The sequence below is a fragment of the Bombyx mori genome, chromosome 10 (genome assembly GCF_030269925.1).
Source record: "Bombyx mori chromosome 10, ASM3026992v2".
Taxonomy (NCBI): Eukaryota; Metazoa; Arthropoda; class Insecta; order Lepidoptera; family Bombycidae; genus Bombyx; species Bombyx mori.
The window spans coordinates 17,145,643-17,167,549 of NC_085116.1; the positions used below are offsets into that span (position 1 = coordinate 17,145,643).

At 40.5% G+C, this 21,907-nt stretch overlaps 1 protein-coding gene and 1 long non-coding RNA gene across 5 annotated transcripts in view; one reads left to right on the forward strand and one right to left on the reverse strand.

Moving 5' to 3' along the window:
• Window positions 1–21,907, reverse strand: part of LOC105841811 (uncharacterized) — a 61,890-nt gene that overhangs the window by 28,828 nt on the left and 11,155 nt on the right. Inside the window, exons 2-4 of one of the 4 annotated variants that reach the window (XM_012691369.4) lie at window positions 6,349–6,446; window positions 4,185–4,272; window positions 587–643 (exon numbers count right to left, since the gene is read on the reverse strand). In XM_012691369.4, the coding sequence (XP_012546823.1) occupies window positions 587–643; window positions 4,185–4,272; window positions 6,349–6,419 (216 nt within the window). In that variant the 5' untranslated portion in view covers window positions 6,420–6,446. Of the gene's footprint in view, window positions 1–586; window positions 644–4,184; window positions 4,276–6,348; window positions 6,450–21,907 lie in introns of all 4 variants that reach the window. The other 3 variants (XM_038013183.2, XM_038013182.2, XM_021350009.3) reach the window with 3 other exon arrangements.
• LOC134199583 (uncharacterized) lies at window positions 11,235–13,378 on the forward strand. The gene is made up of 2 exons (XR_009974138.1): window positions 11,235–11,360; window positions 13,211–13,378. It is a non-coding gene; the product is annotated as an uncharacterized LOC134199583 (long non-coding RNA).

Below are 21,907 nucleotides of genomic sequence, written 5' to 3' on the forward strand. Positions count from 1 at the left end.
CTTGTCTTGGTTATTCAATATCTATATCTGTTTTTATTAAACGCATCTGGTGCTCATGGTACAGGAATCTTATTTTAGGCCTCTATCTAATCTCATTTTAGATAGGTAGGATTTGACTCTAATTTTTTATTAAATATGGTTGTTTGCCTAATTTTCAATTGTCAACTGATAATAAGTAGTGACTGTTCAAAGTATTATTGCACGTCAAACGTGCCATGTTCATAAGGATATCGATAATGACAGAGTGTAACGCACTGCCTAATAAAACTCATAATACCAATTGGGAATTTTTGTCATGTCATGTACTCTTGACTATTTTCACTTTACTCCGCATATCATGGACCGCCAACAGAACAAACCAAACGATTCTCCAGCAACTTCGCGTAAAAACGAGACTGTCACCAAGTCACCAAGCCGTAGGTCGGATCAAATGACCGCGCTCGATGGTCTCTCTGTTACAGCCGCCCCGAGGGAAGCCGAAAACCGAAGTGGAAGATTGTACAAAGACCCACGAAGGCCTTTCAAGGACACGACCTTCAGCAATGAAATATGCGACTAAGAAGAAGAAGAAATAAGGTTTACTAACCTTTGCCTCTAGACTATCCAGGTTGACCACGCCCCCACCACCGGCCTCCAAGGTTTGCTGAAAAAAGAAACACTATTATTGTTTGTCATAATTTTATTCTACTGCTAGATAGATGATGATGCTCCTAAGGTAGAACTGCCCGTTTCTACCGCGAGGCAAAGATGGGTTTAGGTTTGAAGTTGAAAGACCGGACAGTCCTATCAAGATTTTGATCACGAGTGTTGCAGTTGACGACTGTGGTTACGTTAAGAAACAATATTTACATATTACACAGCAAATCGGATTAACTGAATTGCGCATATGATAATCTTCAGTAACTTTGATGGCGTTAGCCCGTATGAGTACATCGGCACAACCTTCCGGCTTGTTCCTACCATGAAGGAAACTTGTGTTTCTTTTTGTTTTTTTTATTGCCCTTGTAGGCAGATGAGTATACGGCCCATCTGATGGTGAATGGTCACCGTCGCCCATGGACTTCAGCAATGCCAGGGGCAGAGCCAAGCCGCTGCCTGCCGCAAACATAAGTAGCCTTCCTGACTGAATGGCAGATGTTTTTTCTACATATGCCCTCCTGGTGCTTTCCCAGTTGCGGAGCATGTTTTTTTGGATTTAATGAGATGTGTTGCCAATGACTACTGTGACTACTAATTATTATTGAACATGTAATTCGACGAAACATGAATAACATCCAACAAGTACACGATCGACACGTGAGCACGCAATCTGCTTTCTCCTTCCCAGAGCATTCCATTACTAACTCGTCTCTGTTAGCTGAATACGCCTATGTTATTTCCATACGCAGAACTGATCACGTTTTAAATACTTTTATAAATCGATCTATATCCTTTTAAAAGCTTGTGCCCTAAAATTAGACCTTCTCAAGATTTCTTAAATTCACAGAAATAAGGCATATAGCATGTGTACTCCTTTTTGCATAGCTTTGAACTAAACTGTTATTGTGTTTAGTTTGATTTTGACTTGTGTTTTCGGGTATCTGATTGCGTGCGGCTGAGCGGTTTTATCATATTAGTGATTAGTGGATTTGTTTTTGGAACATGTATAAATTTTCATTATCTGCTATAATGTTGTATGTTTTACTAAAAAAAAAAACATGTATCTATATATAAGAGTATGACCAATATACGACCGTGTTCAATAATTCTAAGCTTTCTTAGATTAACTCGTAAAAAAATCATAAGTGAAATCTCTATGTAGATTGTTTTTATTACTGCGTATATGTATGTATAACAATAGGAGACATAATAAGAACCAATCAGGCACAATGTCGTGGCTGGGCATAGCTACGCCACAACAATGTGGAGTTTACTACGTCTTGAGTCTTGAGATATGAGGTCGAAATCTTACTACCTCTCGCGGCATTATTGCATTTGAGAAACATAGGCGGTACTTACCCGGGCGAGTCACAACATTACAGAAGGTTAACTACTAATTTATGTAATATAATTCTGTATTAATTGTCTAAATTACATTCGATATTACTATGAACAATAGGCAACAAATAAACTCGACACGGTTCCTTACAATGGCCCGTGGGTTTGACGCGATTCTCAGCGAGCCACGTGGAATTAATCATTATGATTTAATAATCCTAATCCTAATGTATTATGTATCTATTTAGAATACACAAAAATCTTATCCATTTTATACTAATATTGCGAAAATGAGTAACGGGTTGGTTTGACGGTAGGCAGTAGCTTGGTTCTGCCCCTGGCATTGCTGAAGTACATGGCCTACGGTAACCACTCACCATCAGGTGGGCCGTATGCTCGTCTGCCTACAAGGGCAATAAAAATAAAATAAAAAATTTGAGATTTTTGATTTTTTTTTGTTTCGGTCTCAAGTCTTTATTACTCATCCGATCATTATGAATTTTTTCCTATTGTACTATTATCGAGGGATGAACTTTCTTTTCCATATTAGGGCTACCGAAGACGACTGTTAAATATAATAATTTAAGGAACAGTGAATCTCCTCTAAATTAAGATACAAAATGTTGGTAAATGATATTAATAATATTATTATACCTAATAAACTTTATGAAATTATTGTCTCATTCGGTGTTTGTCTGGAAGAGATCGCTTTTAATCATAATTCTTGCCCTTATATAGATATACTGGATCAAATCCTTAAGTAAGGTAATAAATCTAGACGGTTCTTGGTTCAATAGTGGTCTCGACCGCACATCTTTGCCTATCTTGTAGGTTTATGTATCTCTCTCTATTGCGGGCGTTAGAAGAGGATATCTAATAGGTCACGACCATGGCGTTAACGCTGCCGCCCACGCTGTGAGACGCGATCAGAGTCATTGGAATAAGCGTGTCCTACCCTTAAATCATCCGGCCACACGGTTGTCTAATTATGTATCTTTCTCAGTCTTGATGCGACTAGCTGCATTCAATCAGAGATTTTTTTATTCTATTGCGTAGGTGGGTAGATGAATTCACAGCCCACCTGGTGGTAAGTGATTACCGGAGCCATAGACTTTTACGATGTAAAATGCCACTACTTACCTTGATATATGAGTTCTAAGGTCTTAGTTTTTATAGTACAACGGCTGCCCCTCCCCTTCAAACCGAACCTCCCCTTCACGGCAGAAATAGGCAGAGTGTTGGTACCTACCCGTGCGGACGGGTCAAGACGTCCTACCACCAATAACAGTTTTCAAACAATATACGTAAGTTCTTGAAGTCTACATTAGTTTTGTTGAATGGCGGTCATTACCATGTTTTCATTGTAACAATCCCGTTTTTAAATCATGTGAAATAATATTATACGTCATTTTATTGTTGTAGATATATGTTGTGTAAATGTTATGTATGTAGGTATCATATTTGTATTATTCAGTTATTGTAACACAAATTTTTGTACGGACGTTCTCACGTTCGAATTATTTATTCTATATGTAATCTACAGTGTGGGTGAAATCGGTTGTATTTTAGATTTGTTTCCTAATGATTAGATTTTCATTCGTCGAGCTCGTCGATGATGACGAAGAGTTCGACGAACGAACTAACCCATAGTCACAGCCCAAAACACGTCATTACTGATCCTCCCGATCCATTAACGGTGCTTTTAGGTACCACAAGCACCGGTCACCGTCCTCGTCGAACCCATCGCTTGCGACGAAGGGCTCGAATCGGGCGAATTAACCCACAGACACAATCCATTGAGTTTCTCGCCGAATCTTCTCAGTGGGTCGCGATTCCGATCCGGTGGTAGATACTACGAAGCACTGCTCTTGCTAGGGCTAGTGTTAACAAATTCCCTCAGGTTGAGCCCGTGAGTTTACCTATCCGTCCGGGCGTATCTGGAATAGCCTCTTACAGGAAAAAAAAGTAAGCGACTGCAAAGGCCATCTGTTAGCGATTCTTAATTAATTAGAGGTTGTGACGCTTTTAAAATTGCTATTGTGAATGCGCATTGCTATTATTGAAGTGAAGCGATTAGGTGTGTAGGCAGTTTGAAGTGTTGAATATTCTGAGGTCGATAGTATGTGGACCTGTCTGGACGGGTTCCGGACAGCCCGCCTTCGGTCTGACGTGCCAGTTATTTGGCGAACAGTATGGCATGGACTCACCAGTGACGCGGATCTCTGCTGTTTGCTGAGGTCATGGTGGCTGCGGCTTCGGTCCTCTCCAGCATCAGAGAACTGCCCCGACTTACGACTGCTGTTGAAAAATAGCTTTTTAGTGCACGATTAATTGATTAATATTAAGGCTAAAATATAATGTAAGAAACGATAAGTGACGTGTGAGTTCAGTGTGGGCGCCATTTGGAAGGTAAGGCCAAGTTGACTTATAACATGGGCTGCCCTGTTGCTTCACTGGGCTATTTCTGGGCCGAGTTTCCTAAGTAAGAATTACTTTCGTTTCAACCCAAACAGAAGAGGGCCATTTGGATGGTTTATAATTCTGAGTACACACATAGCTTAGAACCTCTGGGTCTACGGAGATTTTGGTGCTCTCTGTGTTTTATACAATATATTTCATGGCGAAGACTCTAAGGCATTTGTTGAGATGATACCGCCATCTCTTTTTTTACCCTCACCACCGCCACGGAAACCCAGTTCATCCCTACTGCCCTACTAATATTACACTTTGTACAGATCGATGAATAAAGAGTATGTTATTACAAAAAATGGTGGAAAGCGTTAGTGAACAGATTTTGAATGTCCGTATAATTAACTGGTAAGCAATTTCGGCTACACTTTGCTGTGGCTTTGACGGATATTAATAACTTCCTTATTGGAACCGGATTTTATTCATGATTTTATGGGTTTTAATTTTTTTCGCACGGAACATTTACATTGCTATATTACATTGAAATTATTGTGTTCTCTCTGCTTATTAACGATAAGAAGAATATAGTCTAAACTATTTAGTAATTATTTTGTTTTGTAAGTTCTACGATACTTTCAAGGCTACAGTAATATGATAAGTCTATATTGAAACTCAGCCAACGGTCCAAGGTTACGGAATTGGGCCATAGTTTTTCTTTAAAATCTCGAGTTACGTCAGCCATGACGAGACGCCGAAATAATTGTAAATGATATCTAGAGTACTTTGCAAAATATTTGATACTTGATGCTTTCGTTGACTAACTATGTTTCGATTGTATGAATCTAGAAATATGAAACTAGGACTAAATGTGTGTACGTTGAGGCCACAAATAGAAAAAATATGAAATAAATTCTCAAAAACAAAGGCTCGGGTAAAGGAAATGTCGGTAAGGTTCGGTCTACAGGATCGGGTATGTAATTCCCAGCGGCCATGACAAGAGGGTTCTCATGTCGTGCCGCCTTCTCAAAGTGGCGCAATGATGCCAACTGTAGATATTTACTGACTGAAAGCGGGCACCCGAGATCGGTAATGCAGTGGTAGATTTAATTCTTTTAATGTTCCTTGTACGATCGATCTTTATACGAACCTTTACCACAAGCTGCTTGTCTTGTATCGGAATTCCAACATAGAATATTACAACATCATATTAAATTCATATTACCATAAGTAGAGATATTGTGTGGGTGAGCGCGGTGTTCATCTCAAAACTTGTATGATACTAGTAATATTATTATTACAATTTCATATATTTACAGAACAATACGTATTATTCACTGTTGTTTAAAATTACCAACAATCAATAAAACTACTAATTTTTTGTGTGCTGTAAATACTGAGATCTCACGGTGTATTTTTTGGCTGGAACACAAGGAGTGAAGTTGTGTGATTTGTTTTATTTTGTCAATTTAGTGTTTCTTCGGGTTTAAATGTGCAATAACGGTGGCTTATTAACTGTTTATTATCTCTGAAAGTGCACAAATGTGGGAAAATGAAACAAAGCGGCTGGACGTAACTTCTCGGGATCCTCCAATAAGTCTACTAAAAATATCTCAGTAAATCACCACCATTTTACTGAGATTATATTTCATCCCATCCCATATCATCTCATCTTATGTCATTTAATTTCATCCCAGTTGATTAATGTCTCAAATCTTCATTTCATTTCATTTCACTCCTTATTATCATTTTTCATAACAAAAAAGATTTATAAATTAAAATAAGACATGACCTAAAGGTCTGAGTTACCAGGTCAGAAAATCCCTTAAAAAAAAAGATCTCACGGTTCATTTGGTGTTAGTGTATACCGGAGCTCATAATCATGCGACACGAGGTCAGAATCTCACTGTGGTCAAAGTAGATAGGATTTGGAATTATATTTTCCTCAATTATAGCTTTAATTACCTAGAAGCTGGTTTCCGATGAGCCCGGCGGCCCCCGCTTATCATAGAGAGGGTGCTCATCACGGCCGACATGATGATCCAGTTTCGGACTCATGTGATCTGCTGAAAAAAATAACGATATTAGCGACATCACATATAATTTATGTGCACTTGGGTAACTTGACACAAACTGCAAGAACAGACTTTTCACGTTGAAAAATATATTTTTTTTTATGATTGAAGCATTACTGGTGGCCCGGAGGCCTTTCCAATTTCACCAGAACAGGCGGGCGAGCAAAGGCTCAGCCTGGAGGGGTGGGATTTGCTAACAGCTGCCCGAGCGCCTCTGAAGGAGACCTAACAACTCAAGAGCAGCTGCGCGAATGAATCTACTACCCGCTGAGAAGATCCGGCGAGAAACTCAGGGGGCTGATCCATGGGTTAGGTTGCACGTCGAACTCTTTGCCGAGTTCGACGAGTACGGTTACCGGGGTTCCCAAGCCTAGTGTTAGAGCTGAGGGCATCTAATGCAAGAGTTATTAAATCTGATGGATCCGTAAGGACGTGTCTAGGGCGACGACGGTGACTGGCTCTTGCGTGATCAGGATTCGGGGAGTAGTCAGCGGCGGCAACGATAAGGCGATTATCATGACGCATAGTCTTATCTAGGTAACGTTCTGACGCTGACTTTATGTGTTTGCGGGGGAAAATATACCTAGACACTAAACCTATACTAATATTATAAAGAGGAAAGATTTGTTTGTTTGTATTGAATAGGCTCCGAAACTACTGAACCGATTTGAAAATTTCTTTCACTGTTTGGAAGCTACACTGTTCCTGAGTGACATAAAAAAATTAGGGATCCTTACTAAAGCTCTAATAATGTAACCCAAGGTGTAAAAAAATTACCTAAAATATTCTTTACATTGCGTGCCCTGCGAAAACTATTGAAGATAGAATAATAATGTACTACGACTTTGTAGAACACATTATTATTTACAAAAAGTGTCGGGACAGCATATGTTTAACTATTAATAAAAGCGTCAAATATCGTTGAAATTTTTGTTAAAGACCCGAGCGGAGCCGGCCGGAGCGAGCCGCTAGTATTAAATATTTTTGACAGAGTTACTGACTCTGACTTGGAATGTAGCCCGGAGTACGTAGTACAGTGGGCACTATCATTAGTCAAAAGACCAACGAGTTAACAAAAATAATCTGAGATTAAATTCGAAGTGTGATTACGGTACAGTATTTAAAAATCTACATTTCATAAAATTACTGTTATATAAAACTTAATACCCAATAAAAGTTATTTCATGTAAAATAATATAATAAAATGTTTTAATTTACAATAGGAATGACGACTTAAGCGTCTAGATAACATAAAAAGGCCTATGTACCGATAACAAATCATATGTCAAGGCAGACAAAATAAACTAGCTAAACATAAATGTTTTTGCACACAAACTGACAATATGTCTAAACATAAACCTCGCAATTTACAAATTTATACAGATATAGCCTTAAGATTATTTTTGTAAAGCTGTTAAATCCTCAAAGCTACATTAAACTGTCAGAGTTAATGAAATTATACGTTATGGTCGAGGATAAAGTGTAAGTGCATGAAGATTGTTACAATGTACAGAGATATTAAGTAAAATAAAGTTTAATTTTAAAGAGCAACATAATTTATTATATACTATTCCCATATAAAAACATTCACCAAAGATTTACTGGTGGTAGGACCTCTTGTGAGTCCGCGCGGGTAGGTACCACTGCCTGCCTATTTCGGCCGTGAAGCAGTAATGCGTTTCGGTCTGAAGGGTAGGGCAGCCGTTTTAACTATACTGAGATCTTAGAACTTATATCTCAAGGTGGGTGGCGCATTTACGTTGTAGATGTCTATGGGCTCCAGTAACCACTTAACACCAGGTGGGCTGTGAGCTCGTTCACCCATCTAAGCAATAAAAAAAAACATTCCACAATTTTGAACCAGTGAAATCGGTGCTTTTTTCTATACACCAACGAAAGAGAAGATTTTTATCGAGCGAGTGGGTGTTAATGATCTGTAGGCTGATCAACTGAACGTTGTTGTTGTTATATACACATTTATATTATGTAAAATATTTTAAAAACATCATCAGCGCGATTCAATGCTTCCCCGGAATTCGTATGATAGCTGCCGTTAGACATCGTATATATCGTTATTATTATATTTATATGCCGAAGATCGCACCGCGTTATTAACATTCATTATTTTTCTTTAAAATTGACTTAAGTTTTCAATGATTTACCGTCTATTAATAGCTTGCATCGTAAAAAAATGTAACGGTATGCTAATCGCTGGGTTACTTTTCAGGTTAATTACATTAATAGTGAAATATTATAGTAGTGCCTTCGAATTTTCATTCTTTCAATGTTAAATGCTAAGTATCACCGCTCTGCCCGTATCTATAACAGCTGCATATGAGCACCACCATACATTAAGGAAATGAACTCTCTTGAGACATGAAATCCATAAAAAGCGTCAGAAGAATCTAGCAGTAGCAGCTAGACGTGGCCGGATTCGTGCAACCACTTCTGACGTATATGGCCTGTTGTAGTTTTCGATTCACGGCCGTATGCCCAGTGAATATGATTTGCACCAACAAAACCCACTTTTCATCTCGTTTTGACCTCAACAAATAATATTGTGGCTAGCCTAAGACCATGTTGAACAATTTCCCAAAAGTAACACCGTGAGAAAGTACATATAATGAAACCCTATAAACCACAAAGAGCACTTATAGGTCACGCCCACAACCGCATTTCCGTTATTGCAATACAGATACAACATATTATGCCGTGGCTCAGTGGGATCACAGTTCGGAATTGCAAATCTCTGAACTAGAGACGAGATAGAGATTTTTGATGAATTACGAAAGGCTGTTTGTAGGCTGTTCATTCATCTGCTGACTTCATCTATATCATTTGACTTCCGCGGTGAAGGAATAACATCGTATAATAAAAACCAAAACCGCAAAATTATAATTTGCGTAATCACTGGTGGTAGGACCCTGCCTATTTCAGCCGTAATGCAGTAATGCAGTAACCATTTATGTCACACGTTGTGGTTGATTTTAAAAGTTTTATTAAAAAGGCGAACCATTGAGACCTACTTAGGTCGTTTCTCATTTCATTGAGAAGCTTTATGACCCTTAAATTATTATGTTATTGATGTATGTGAGCTGCGAGTTAATCTGTTTATATCAATAATAATTTTCTTAACCACAATTTGATCCTAACAACCTCATGCAAACTCTTTACTCGGATTCATGTTATCTAGGCGACTGGTATTAAAATAATTGAAAAATAGTTGCGTTTATAAATTGTCATCTAAGTCGAGCAATAAAAACATCCGCCAGGAGAGTCTTGCGCTAGAAGCACTCGAGTAATTGAAGCAAATATCTCAGGGTTGCCATGCACATGATGTTGGGCTGGCGTCTATTGGGTTAAGACAAACAACGGTCATTCATGTTGCAGTCTTGCTAGTATTCGGACTCAAGCATTATAAATTATAGGATTTAAAAAGTATTAAACGCTAAAATCGAAGCATTCGTTCTACACATTGTACGGCCGTAGGATTTCCCCCAAGTACACCAGGACCTTAAAATCCTAACTCCGACCCAGAATCGAACACGAAACCCATGGAACATTAGTCAGGTTTACTCGGACTTACTCAAGGAATACATCGAATGACGGGAGAAAATCTTAGTATGGAGTCGTTTAGCACCATCATGTCTGTATCTGCGTAAAATAATTAGACTTTACAGCTCAAATGTACGATGGATGTTCTGCAAACATTTGTAGTTTTTAAATGTATTTCAGTTTGTGCCAATAGTATTGCCAAGTCCACGGGCTCTAGTCACGGGCTTCGAATTAAAATAAAACCTGTCTACCCAGAATTAGGTTAGATATTAAGATAGACTTTTAGGCGGGAACGCGAGGAGTGAAGTTGCGTGATTTATTTTATTTTGTCTATTTAGTGTTTCTTCGGGCTTAAATGTGTAATAATGGTTGTTTATTAACTGTTTAATATCTGTGACAGTGCACAAATGTGGGAAAATGAAACAAAGCCGCTGGAATTAACTTCTGGGGATCCTTCAAAAAGTCTACTGAAAATATCTCAGTAAATGACCACCATTTTACTGAGATTATATTTCAACCCATATCATTTCATTTCATCACAGTTGATTAACGACTCAAAATAATCATCTTCATTTTATTTCGTTTCGTTTCATTTCATTTCACTCCATATTATCACTTTTCATAAAAATATGAATATAAATTAAAATAAGACATGACCTAAAGGTCTTAACTACCAGGTCATAAAATCCCTTTAAAAAAATATATATATTAAGATAAGGTTTTTTAAATACCATATTATCGCGTCTCTCCGTCATATTTTCTCGAAGCGAGCACGAAAACGTTTCAATTTCAATAAATGCAATAAAGATTTTTAAATCCGTTGGGACGGAAAATTAGGAATCAGCAAGGACTTCTCCGTCTTTATTATACTTTGCAGATGTATCCGGATTTGTTAATCTAGTTGTTATGTTGTTAACTATGTTAGTACGAAATTTTATTTCAATCTGCGTTCAGCCATTTTACTTAATTGAGTAAATAAACATGTAAACATTTTGAGCTTTCGCATTTTATATATTATTGTATACTTTGAATGAGAATGGTAATTGTAGACTGGCTATATTTGGGAGTGATTTTTGGTAAAGATGTATTTTACGGTGAGGAGGGTTATATATTATTATTATATATTACTAGCGGACTCGAAGGGACTTTTTCCTGTACACACATCCTAAACCCAAAAATTTCAAAACTTTATTATAAAATACCTTTTTTTTGTAGTGGACCGAATTTTGTAACTATACCATTCTTCAATCCACACAAAAAAAACCTAAAATTTAATAAAAATCAGTCCAGCCGTGTAGGAAGAACTCCCTAACATATCCACGGACAGAAGAATTAAAACTATTTATGGTGGGTATATTAAGATATTCCTTTTTTTGTATGACAGAGTACTGGTTTTTTCTATTTATTTTTAGTAAAAAAAAAAAAGAATGAAACCAGATGACGCACGTTGTATCTAAATAATTTCGTATAGTATAAAGACGATACAGCTCCAGTTAATAACACAAGTTCCAAACATTCACAGTTATATACTTATAGTGAAATTATTCAAGACTCGCCTAAACCGGTCCAAGGCGCGGTTTACATTTTTTTATCTGTTTTGTTTCGTGCCATACAATCTTCTTTGAACTTCATTTTATTTTGTTAGTTTGAATTTAAACGCGAAACCAGCGGCATAAGTACGTAGCACAGGATGCTTTGTTGTCTTATAAACTTTCTCTACAATTTTATAAGAAACTAGCTGTACCCGTCCGCTTCGCTGGGCATTTAAAATTAACATTATTATTTCTCACCCTCACAAAGATTCTCATCATTAGCGCCCCCGCAACAGGTGTAGGGGATCCAACACTCATATAAATATTAGCCTATCCATTAAGTACATGTATTTTCTACATTGATACCAAGTCTCAAGTCAATCGGATGCATGGTTCAGTAGTTATAACGGGACATTCGTAAAAACCACTGTAGATTTATATATCTACTAGCGGACCCGGCCACACGTTGCTGTGGCTGTGGCTTAGGTTTTTGTTTCTAAATAACTCGCGGCCACCTATGCTAATACCAAAAATTTACAACGTAAGAACAATTGGATTTCACTGTATTGCGTTTACTACGAAATAAATTTCACTTATACTTTAGCCTCAGAAACACGTGGTGCTTATGCCATTAAATTGTAGCTTATGTGAAACATTGGTATTTTTAGCACAACGCCATCTATGAGATATTAAAGTCACAGTATAACAATTGTCTGTAAAAACTGATTTAAGGCGCCATCTGTTTTAGACTTATGAAACTTACAATTAATAACAAAAATCAACATAAGAAATCATTTTATTGTTAATTAATAAATATTGCGACCATTCATCGAAATAAAAACCATCCTATCTCTCAAGTTGGATCGAACTGCACATGGTGTGCGAATTTTATTATAATCGGTTAAGTGGTTTAGGAGTCCATTGAGGACAAACATTGTGACACGAGATTTATATATATTAAGATATATTAATACGTGAAGCAAAAACTTTGTATCCCTTTTTACGAAAATTGCGCGGACGGAGGAGTATGAAATTTTGCACACTTATAGAGAATATAGAGAAGAAGTGCACAATGTTAATATTTTTTTAAAATAATGCATAAAAGATACATTAAATCAATAAAGAAAACATTACACACACTACATACCATGTACTCGACGCACACACGCATGCATACTATTTATTGTCAAACTTTTGTTCTTGACGTCTGTGATCAAATTGAGAATAGATTAAATATTGTTTGTCTTTATTAATATTTTTTTATAGTGTAGCCTTGACGAAATTTGTGATTATAGAAGTATAAAATACAATCATAATAGTGTACAAACTTACATTTCCAAGTAATTATAGTCGAATTTCGACTACTGCGGGACCTCTAGTTAGTATAGATATGAGTTTATTGCTGGTGTCGATAGAGAATCTTGTGCAGACTCACAAGATGTCTCAATAATACGATCCTGTCTATTTCTGTCATGTAGTAATCGCGTGGTTTACCGGGTAGAACAGCTCTGGTACCAATTTGCATTTCATTCTTCAGACCAATGTAGTGGGATTTCAAATATTCAGTAGTGTCATTATTAATATCGGAGGCAGTTTAGGAAATTTCCGATTTATGTTCTTCTGAGATGGTGTGGTCTAATTTTTCCCCAAATTTTTATGTAACAGATATCTCGTATGAAGAAACCTCAACATTAACTCAAGGTGTCTGAGGAATGTCGGACCAAAATCGTCGGAGAAATTCTTCACACCTCCTTAAATGTGAACCGTATCTTCCATAATAGTAAAGTTCGTTTTGTAACAACAGGATTACATTAATAGATAAATAAATAGGTAGCGTTGGTTGTGTAAAAGTAAAGTAAAATTGGGGTTAGCGGGGAAAATATTGAAAAGATATGTATATACACAATCAAGCGATTATCAACTTATTGCTTGGGAGCACTCTTTTCAGGCATCACGGTGACCCTCTTCTAACATGAGCCTTAGAGAGAGTTAGAAGAAACATTGCAGGAAGGCACTTTGTGTGATTAATTGACATATTATACTTGTATATCAAGTCCTAAGATTACGTATGGTCATCGACTCTAGATGTATGTGGCCATCATTTGACCGATTATCTTGTCGGCGATGATAATAGAGCGCAAGGAGTCTCTCCGTGTTCTATCATTAAAGCAATCCACACATCTATTCTACAGTTTAGCAATTAGTGGTGTATTCGATTATCTGCTTACCATGACGTACAGGGTACGACCGCAACAGTACTGAAACTTAGGAATTAAAAATCCCTATGTATTGTTGCCATTATTATAATGGATTTAATCGGTGGTAGGACCTAGTCCGACTGGCTGGCGACCACCCTCCAACTAGAGTCTGCCGCCAAATAGCCTAGCTGTGTTCCGGCATGTGGGTTGGAGAGCCAGTTCTATTCCTTTCCTTTCCTCCTCGTTGTTGGGGGTGAATCTTGGTGATACTTGGAACATGCAGAGCAAACGTGCGCGCAAGTCCGCGGGGCGTGGGTTGCTGACGGGGGTATAGGGAGACCCAGTGAAACGGTGCCTGCCGCCGCCCGCCGGTCAGTAGGGGACCTGAACCTGGGTGTCACAACTAAACTCCGCCCCAGGAAGCTGTCCCGCCAACCGGTGTAAAATCCTGTCATGCGGTCGTCGTGCCGGAGTCGGAGACCGGAGTGGATCCCGGCGATCGTATGCAGGGTGGACTGGGGGCCCTTCCATGCCCTGCGTCAGCTTCTCGCGCACCCCCGGATCGAGTGTTCATTGTGCCCTGCGCTTTATTCAGGTATTGCCTTGATCTCACCTCTAGCATCCTACCTCTCCAAATCCTTACTCTCCAACTAAAATTATCTATCATGAAAGTCGACAAAAGAAAAAGAGTTTTTTCGGCGGATCCCCATTCCACGTTTAATGTGGATTTCAGCAATGTCAGGGGCCTACACAGTAACCTTGACGCCGTACATCACCACCTTGAGACGGCGCAGCCTGCCCTCTTTTTCCTGACTGAGACGCAGATATCTGCCCCGGATGATACGTCGTACCTCGGATACCCCGGCTACGCATTGGAGCACACCTTCCTGCGTAAAGCCGGGGTGTGCGTGTTTATCCGGGAAGATGTCTGCTGTCGTCGGCTTCGGGGCCTCGAGCAACGGGACCTGTCCCTCTTGTGGCTACGCGTGGACTATGGGGGCTGTACCCGAGTCTACGCTTGCCTGTACAGGTCTCACAGCAGTGATGCGGGGTCAGCTCTGTTTGAGCATGTACAAGAGGAGACTGACCGCGTGCTTGAGCAGTACCCATCTGCGGAGGTGGTGGTCCTTGGTGACTTTAACGCTCATCACCAGGAGTGGTTGGGGTCCAGAACCACTGACCTCCCGGGTCGGGCTGCCTACGATTTCGCCTTGTCCTACGGCCTCTCTCAACTGGTGACACAGCCCACCCGTGTCCCAGACATTGAGGGGCACGAGCCTTCTTTGTTGGACCTTCTGCTGACCACTCACCCAGCTGGATACAGTGTGGTGGTCGACGCTCCACTCGGATCGTCTGATCACTGCCTTATCCGTGCTGCCATACCACTCTCTCGTCCTAGTCGTCGAACGACGACCGGGTTTCGAAGAGTTTGGCGGTACAGGTCAGCAGACTGGGATGGAATGCGTGAATTTTACGCATCCTACCCATGGGGGCGGCTCTGCTTTTCCTCCGATGATCCTGACGTCTGTGCGGACCGACTTAAAGACGTGGTGCTTCAGGGAATGGAATTATTCATTCCTTCTTCTGAGGTGCCCGTTGGGGGTCGCAGCAAACCCTGGTATAATAAAGCCAGTAGGGATGCTGCACGCCTCAAGCGGTCTGCATACGTGGCATTTAATGTTGCTAGGAGATGCCGGGATCCTGATATCTCGGAGAAAAGGCGGAAATTTAACGCCGCCTCTAGGTTCTATAAGAAGGCTATTGCCAAGGCGAAGTCGGAGCACGTTGCCAGAATTGGCGAGCGACTGAATAGCTATCCCTCTGGGAGCCGTGCTTTCTGGTCGCTGGCTAAGGCTGCAGAAGGTAACTTCTGCAGGTCTAGCCTTCCACCACTGCGTAAGTCCAATGACAGTCTGGCTCATAGTGCGAAGGAGAAGGCTGACCTTCTGGTCAAGCTCTTTGCCTCATACTCGACTTTGGATGACGGGGGAGCCACGCCGCCCAACATCTCCCGGTGTGACAGCTCCATGCCTGAGATTCGCATCACACAGCGTGCGGTCAGACAGGAGCTTCGGTTTCTTGATGTCCATAAGTCGAGTGGGCCAGATTGCATTCCTGCAGTGGTTCTAAAAACATGCGCCCCTGAGTTGACACCCGCGCTAACGCGTCTATATCGCCTCTCGTACAATACCAACAGGGTTCCGTCTTCATGGAAGACTGCTCATGTCCACCCTATCCCCAAAAAGGGTGACCGGTCGGACCCCTCGAATTACAGACCTATCGCGATAACTTCCTTGCTTTCCAAGGTGATGGAGCGAATCATAAACATCCAACTTCTTAAGTATCTTGAGGATCGCCAGCTGATCAGTGACCGGCAGTACGGTTTCCGTCATGGTCGCTCAGCTGGCGATCTTCTTGTATACCTCACACATAAATGGGCTGAAGCCTTGGAAAGCAAGGGCGAGGCTCTCGCTGTGAGCCTTGATATCGCGAAGGCCTTCGACAGGGTCTGGCATAGGGCACTTCTATCGAAGCTTCCAGCATACGGGATCCCTGAGGGACTCTGCAAGTGGATCGCTAGCTTTTTGGATGGACGGAGCATCACAGTTGTCGTCGACGGCTGCTGCTCCGATACCATGACCATCAACGCTGGTGTTCCACAAGGTTCGGTGCTCTCCCCCACGCTTTTCATACTGCATATCAATGACATGCTGTCTATTGATGGCATGCATTGCTATGCGGATGATAGCACGGGGGATGCGCGATATATCGGCGATCAGAGTCTCTCTCGAAGCGTTGTACACGAGAGGCGATTAAAACTTGTGTCTGAAGTGGAGAACTCTCTGGGGCGGGTCTCCAAGTGGGGTGAACTGAATTCAGTTCAGTTTAACCCATTGAAGACACAGGTTTGCGCGTTCACTGCGAAGAAGGACCCTTTTGTCATGGCGCCGGAATTCCAAGGAGTATCCCTGCAGCTTTCCGCGAGTATCGGGATTCTGGGGGTCGATATTTCGAGCGATGTCCAGTTTCGGAGTCATTTGGAAGGTAAAGCCAAATTGGCCTCTAAAATGTTGGGAGTTCTCAACAGAGCGAAGCGGTATTTCACGCCTGGACAGAGACTTGCGCTTTATAAGGCGCAGGTCCGACCTCGCGTGGAGTACTGCTCTCACCTCTGGGCCGGGGCTCCCAAATACCAGCTACTTCCATTTGACTCCATACAGAAACGGGCTGTTCGGATGGTCGATAGTCCTGCTCTCGCGGATCGCTTGGAACCTTTGGGTCTACGGAGGGACTTCGGTTCTCTCTGTGTTTTATACCGCATGGTCCATGGGGAATGCTCTGAGGAATTATTCGAGATGATTCCCTCATCTCCTTTTTATCATCGCACCTCCCGCCATCGGAGCAGAGTTCATCCATATTATCTGGAACCGCTGCGTTCATCGACAGTGCGTTTCCAAAGATCTTTTTTGCCACGTACCATCCGGCTTTGGAATGAACTCCCCTCCACGGTGTTTTCCGAGCGCTATGACATGTCCTTCTTCAAACGAGGCTTGCGGAGAGTACTTTATGGTAGGCAGCGGCTTAGCTCTGCCCCTGGCATTGCTGACGTCCATGAGCGACGGTGACCACTTACCATCAGGTGGGCCGTATGCTCGTCTGCCTACAAAGGCAATAAAAAAAAAAAAAAAAAAAAAAAAAAAGTCGTCGTGGCCTAACGGATAAGACGTCCGGTGCATTTGTGTTGAAGCGATGCACCGGTGTTCGAATCCCGCAGGCGGGTACCAATTTTTCTAATGAAATACGTACTCAACAAATGTTCACGATTGACTTCCACGGTGAAGGAATAACATCGTGTAATAAAAATGAAACTCGCAAAATTATAATTTGCGTAATTACTGGTGGTAGGACCTCTTGCGAGTCCGCGCGGGTGGGTACCACCGCCCTGCCTATTTCTGCCGTGAAGCAGTAATGTGTTTCGGTTTGAAGGGTGGGGCAGCCGTTGTAACTTTACTTGAGATCTTAGAACTTGTATCTCAAGGTGGGTGGCGCATTTACGTTGTGGATGTCTATGGGCTCCAGTAACCACTTAACACCAGGTGGGCTGTGAGCTCGTCCACCCATCTAAGCAATAAAAAAAAAAAAAAAAAAAATATAGTACGAGATAATTATCTTCAGAACATGATAAGTGTATCAAACGATGCGTCTCTATCGGGGTTGGAATTCCACAGAAAGGTACGAATTTTTCCATAAAAAAAAGCAATTTCAGTAAACAACGGTTTAGCTGTTTTGTGTGAATTGCGATCCATTAGCCATGATGACCATTATTTATTTTTTATGATTGAAAGATCACTGGTGGCCCGGAGGCCTTTAGAGTTTCACCAGGGTAGGTGGGCGAGCAAAGGTTCAGCCAGAAGGGGTGGGATTTGCTAACAACTGCCCGAGCGCCTCCGAAGGAGACCTAACAATTCAAGAGCAGCTGCTTCCCGAATGAATCTACTACCGGATCGGAATCGCGACCCGCTAAGAAGATCCGGCGAGAAACTCAGCGCGCTGATGCATGGGTTAGGTTGCACGTCGACCTCTTTGTCGAGTTCGACGAGTCGTCCGGTTACCGGGGTCCCTAAGCCTGCTCCTAGTGTTAGAGCTGAAGGCGTCATGATAACTATTAACCATCAATCGAGCCGTATGCTGGTCTGCTTATAGCGACAATTAACAAAAACAATACATGTGTCCACAAACGCTTTTCACGAAGATGGAATAGACATCACTTAGACCCGAAATGACACAATTACTGATGATACTGTGAACCCGTAGTCGCTACTATTACATTTTAAACAAAATGCTTAGTGACGTAATTATTTTGTGAATTTTCAGTTACGTTCTCATTAAAATATAACATTTGTATAATGCCGTTATTAAATTTTGAATTAATTAGACTGTTATGGCTACTGTTCTGTTAATTAATTTTTATTCAAAAGTAATCTTCACAAACTGATAAGTGGGTATGTTGTTGAATTATTCATGAATCGAAAAAAGAAACAAGATATTAATTCAAACATAAGCTTTTCATTGAACTCTGCTGGTGAGAATCCGTGGGATACGCCTGTTTTGTTTCATCAATTTATTTACGTCTTCAACTCAGTCGTGCTCACCAAAACTTGTGCGGTCGTCGTCTAGACGTCACAGGTTCAAGATTTGGCACGTATTTTATTGTAATGGATAGATTGACGAGCTTGAGGTTATTTCGTGCTACTTAAAAGGCCTTTGGAGCCCATAGACGTAAATAATAAACCCCTACATAAATGCAATACGAGTGACAAAGTCGGGTTCCTGTAAGATAAAACTAGGGAGAGTGGTTTTACCGCCCCTTGCGGCTCATAATCGCGACACGATATACTACTATATAAGTACGGTTCATCTGGTATTTTTATTTAAAAGAAAAGTAAGCAGATGTCGGTTAAAAATATAAATAATTTGGTAAACGAAGGAAGGTAATATTTTTTACTAATTGTTATTCTAAGAGATATACATAAATGACTTTTTATCATGAGGAATGCTCGTGCCGTGCGGCCCGCCCCGCGGATGCGAAGACACGCTTCGGTGACTACCGACGTTTTCATTCCACGGAAAACACAACCGCTCACGTTTACATTTGAATAAATAAAATTAAACGTATGTAAAAAAATATTGTTTTCTTTGTATATTTTCTCGTGTTTCCGAGAATTGTCGATGGAGATTCTTCGATTCTTCGAAATGGAGAGTATTCGAAAGTTCGGATTTTTTTACAAGATATTCGAATCTGAATTGAATATTTCTTGTATTTTGTTATCATGAAAACTCTAATGTCTAAACGATGGAAACAATTGAACAAAAATATCAAACGTGTGGTGATAGCTATGACAGAACACAAGAGATTTGACCTCGCTGAACCCGTCGCTTGCGACGAAGGGCTCGACGAGTAAATTAACCCATAGACACAGCCCACTGAGTTTCTCGCCGGGTCGTTTCAGTGGGTCATGTTTCTGATCCGGTGGTAGATTCTGCGTAGCATTGCTCCTGCTAGGGCCAGTGTTAGCAACACTTCCGGTTTGAGCCCCGTGAGCTCACCTAAGCGTCAAGGTGAAGCTGAAATATCATTTCAAGGTTATCAGCATAGGTAGGAAAAAAAAAGATATTTGACAGACGCCTGAATCTCGCCAACGACATTTTCAAGATAAGTTTACATATTTAGAAACAGTTTCCCCCGCTCGGCAGGAGATCTTCCCTTTGTCGTTACCTCCTACAACTCAATATTAAATCGTAAACTTATAATTAATGTAAACGACTCGTAAAAACTGAAGAACATACCATATTTTTAACAATTTAACTTATTCCACGCCTACGTACGAGGTATACCTATCAGTCTCCTGGGTTTCGTAAGCAATACACATGTTATAAAATGATAATCTGATCGGCTATTTATTAGCTGACTCGTAATATGCTTCTGGCCTTCTAATTAGGTATACTACGAATTGCATATCTTTCGCTTATAGAGCCACAGCACCCACACGCAGTGTTAATCGGATGTTTTAAAGAGAAACCCACGAAAAAGGTTTGTCAACTTTGTTAGTACGGATCTTGAATGAAATATTTGATTAATTTACTTGATTTCGCGACTAGTATATTATGTAGTTAAAAAAATCTTTTACGGTTCGGTGTCACGTTCTTATTTTATTTTTAACGCTTTGAATACTTTATAGTTTTAGTTATCAGAATTTATTTTATTTTATTGATGAAATTCTGTTTCGTTTGTCAATAGATATGATTAAGGTTTATTGTAAAATAACTATAATATAATAATTAACAATTTAACATTTTAAAATTAAGATAATATTTGGATTGCCATGTGGCAACACTGATAGTAGAACGATGGCGATAGTAGGGACGAGGCTTATTAAAAACGGCGGAAAACGAAGTACAAGGGGTAGTTGGAAAAAACGTGTAAGGCTTATGTTTTTGTGGTGAACACATTACTAAAAATTTGTAAAAGTGAAATTACAAACATATCATTACAGAATTAAGCGAACTACTGCAACCTCTGTATCATTTCCTGACTATCGAAGACGGAAGTTCACATAGATGAACCATTGGAAGCGGAGGACGCTTTAAAAAGTAGAAAGAGGTCGACGGTCGTCACAATGAAATTAATTTGGAAAATTTCTTTTTTGTCACATATAATGTGTCGTAAAGGGTCAACAATAGCGAGTGACGTGGGAGCGTACCACAATACCCTCGTTACACGGTCCGCGACGCCGCGCCGGCACCTGCGCGGATCCGTCACGGTCCGGTCGACTCACACTTGTGCACGCGGGTCACGGCTCAGAACTGCTGGAAACACGGCCAAGAAAATTAATATCTTAATTTTATTGAGTTCGATAACCGCCATTGAACGGTTTTGGGCATTAATTGATACCTAAGAACACCGTTATCTACCTCAAGTCATGAGGTTGATGTAGCGATTAATCCGCCAATTACGCATCGACATGAGAGATCTATTGCTTATCTTCCGTGTGCCTAGAATAACGAATACTAAAACAATTTTACGATACGTGTAAATGCTGTAATTATACTTTACAGTTTTCATAGCACTAATAGCTAATAATGTTGTGAGATAGAGTGTTGGTACTTAATTTGCCGCCAAGCAATCAAGCTCTTCAGTTTCAAGTTTAGGACGGCTATTCTGATATACGTAGAATTACAATCTAGGTTGAAATTTTATGGCGCGATGTTATCATCTTCATCAAACATTTGTCCATTGGTGGACTCGAGGCCTCTTTCAATTACCGATACTGAGTTCGGTTTCAGGATCTACTCATCTTCTCCCTGCTGACCTCACTTACTGGGCGTAATATGGACAATAGCATTAGCTTTTTCGCATGTTTACTATAATATGATAATGGATCGATTTCAATGGTATAAAATCAAGCGGCTTAAAGACGTCACCCATCCAGAAAATGAATAAATACATCTCTCTAAGACTGTCGTCAATAGTGCAGAACAGGATTCTCCGATATTTTGGACACGTACCGCGACGGCCAGCAGAGTCTATCGAGAAACTTGTTGTTCAGGGTAGGGTCAACGGTAAAATACCTCGTGGACGAAGCCCCATGCGCTGGATTGATCA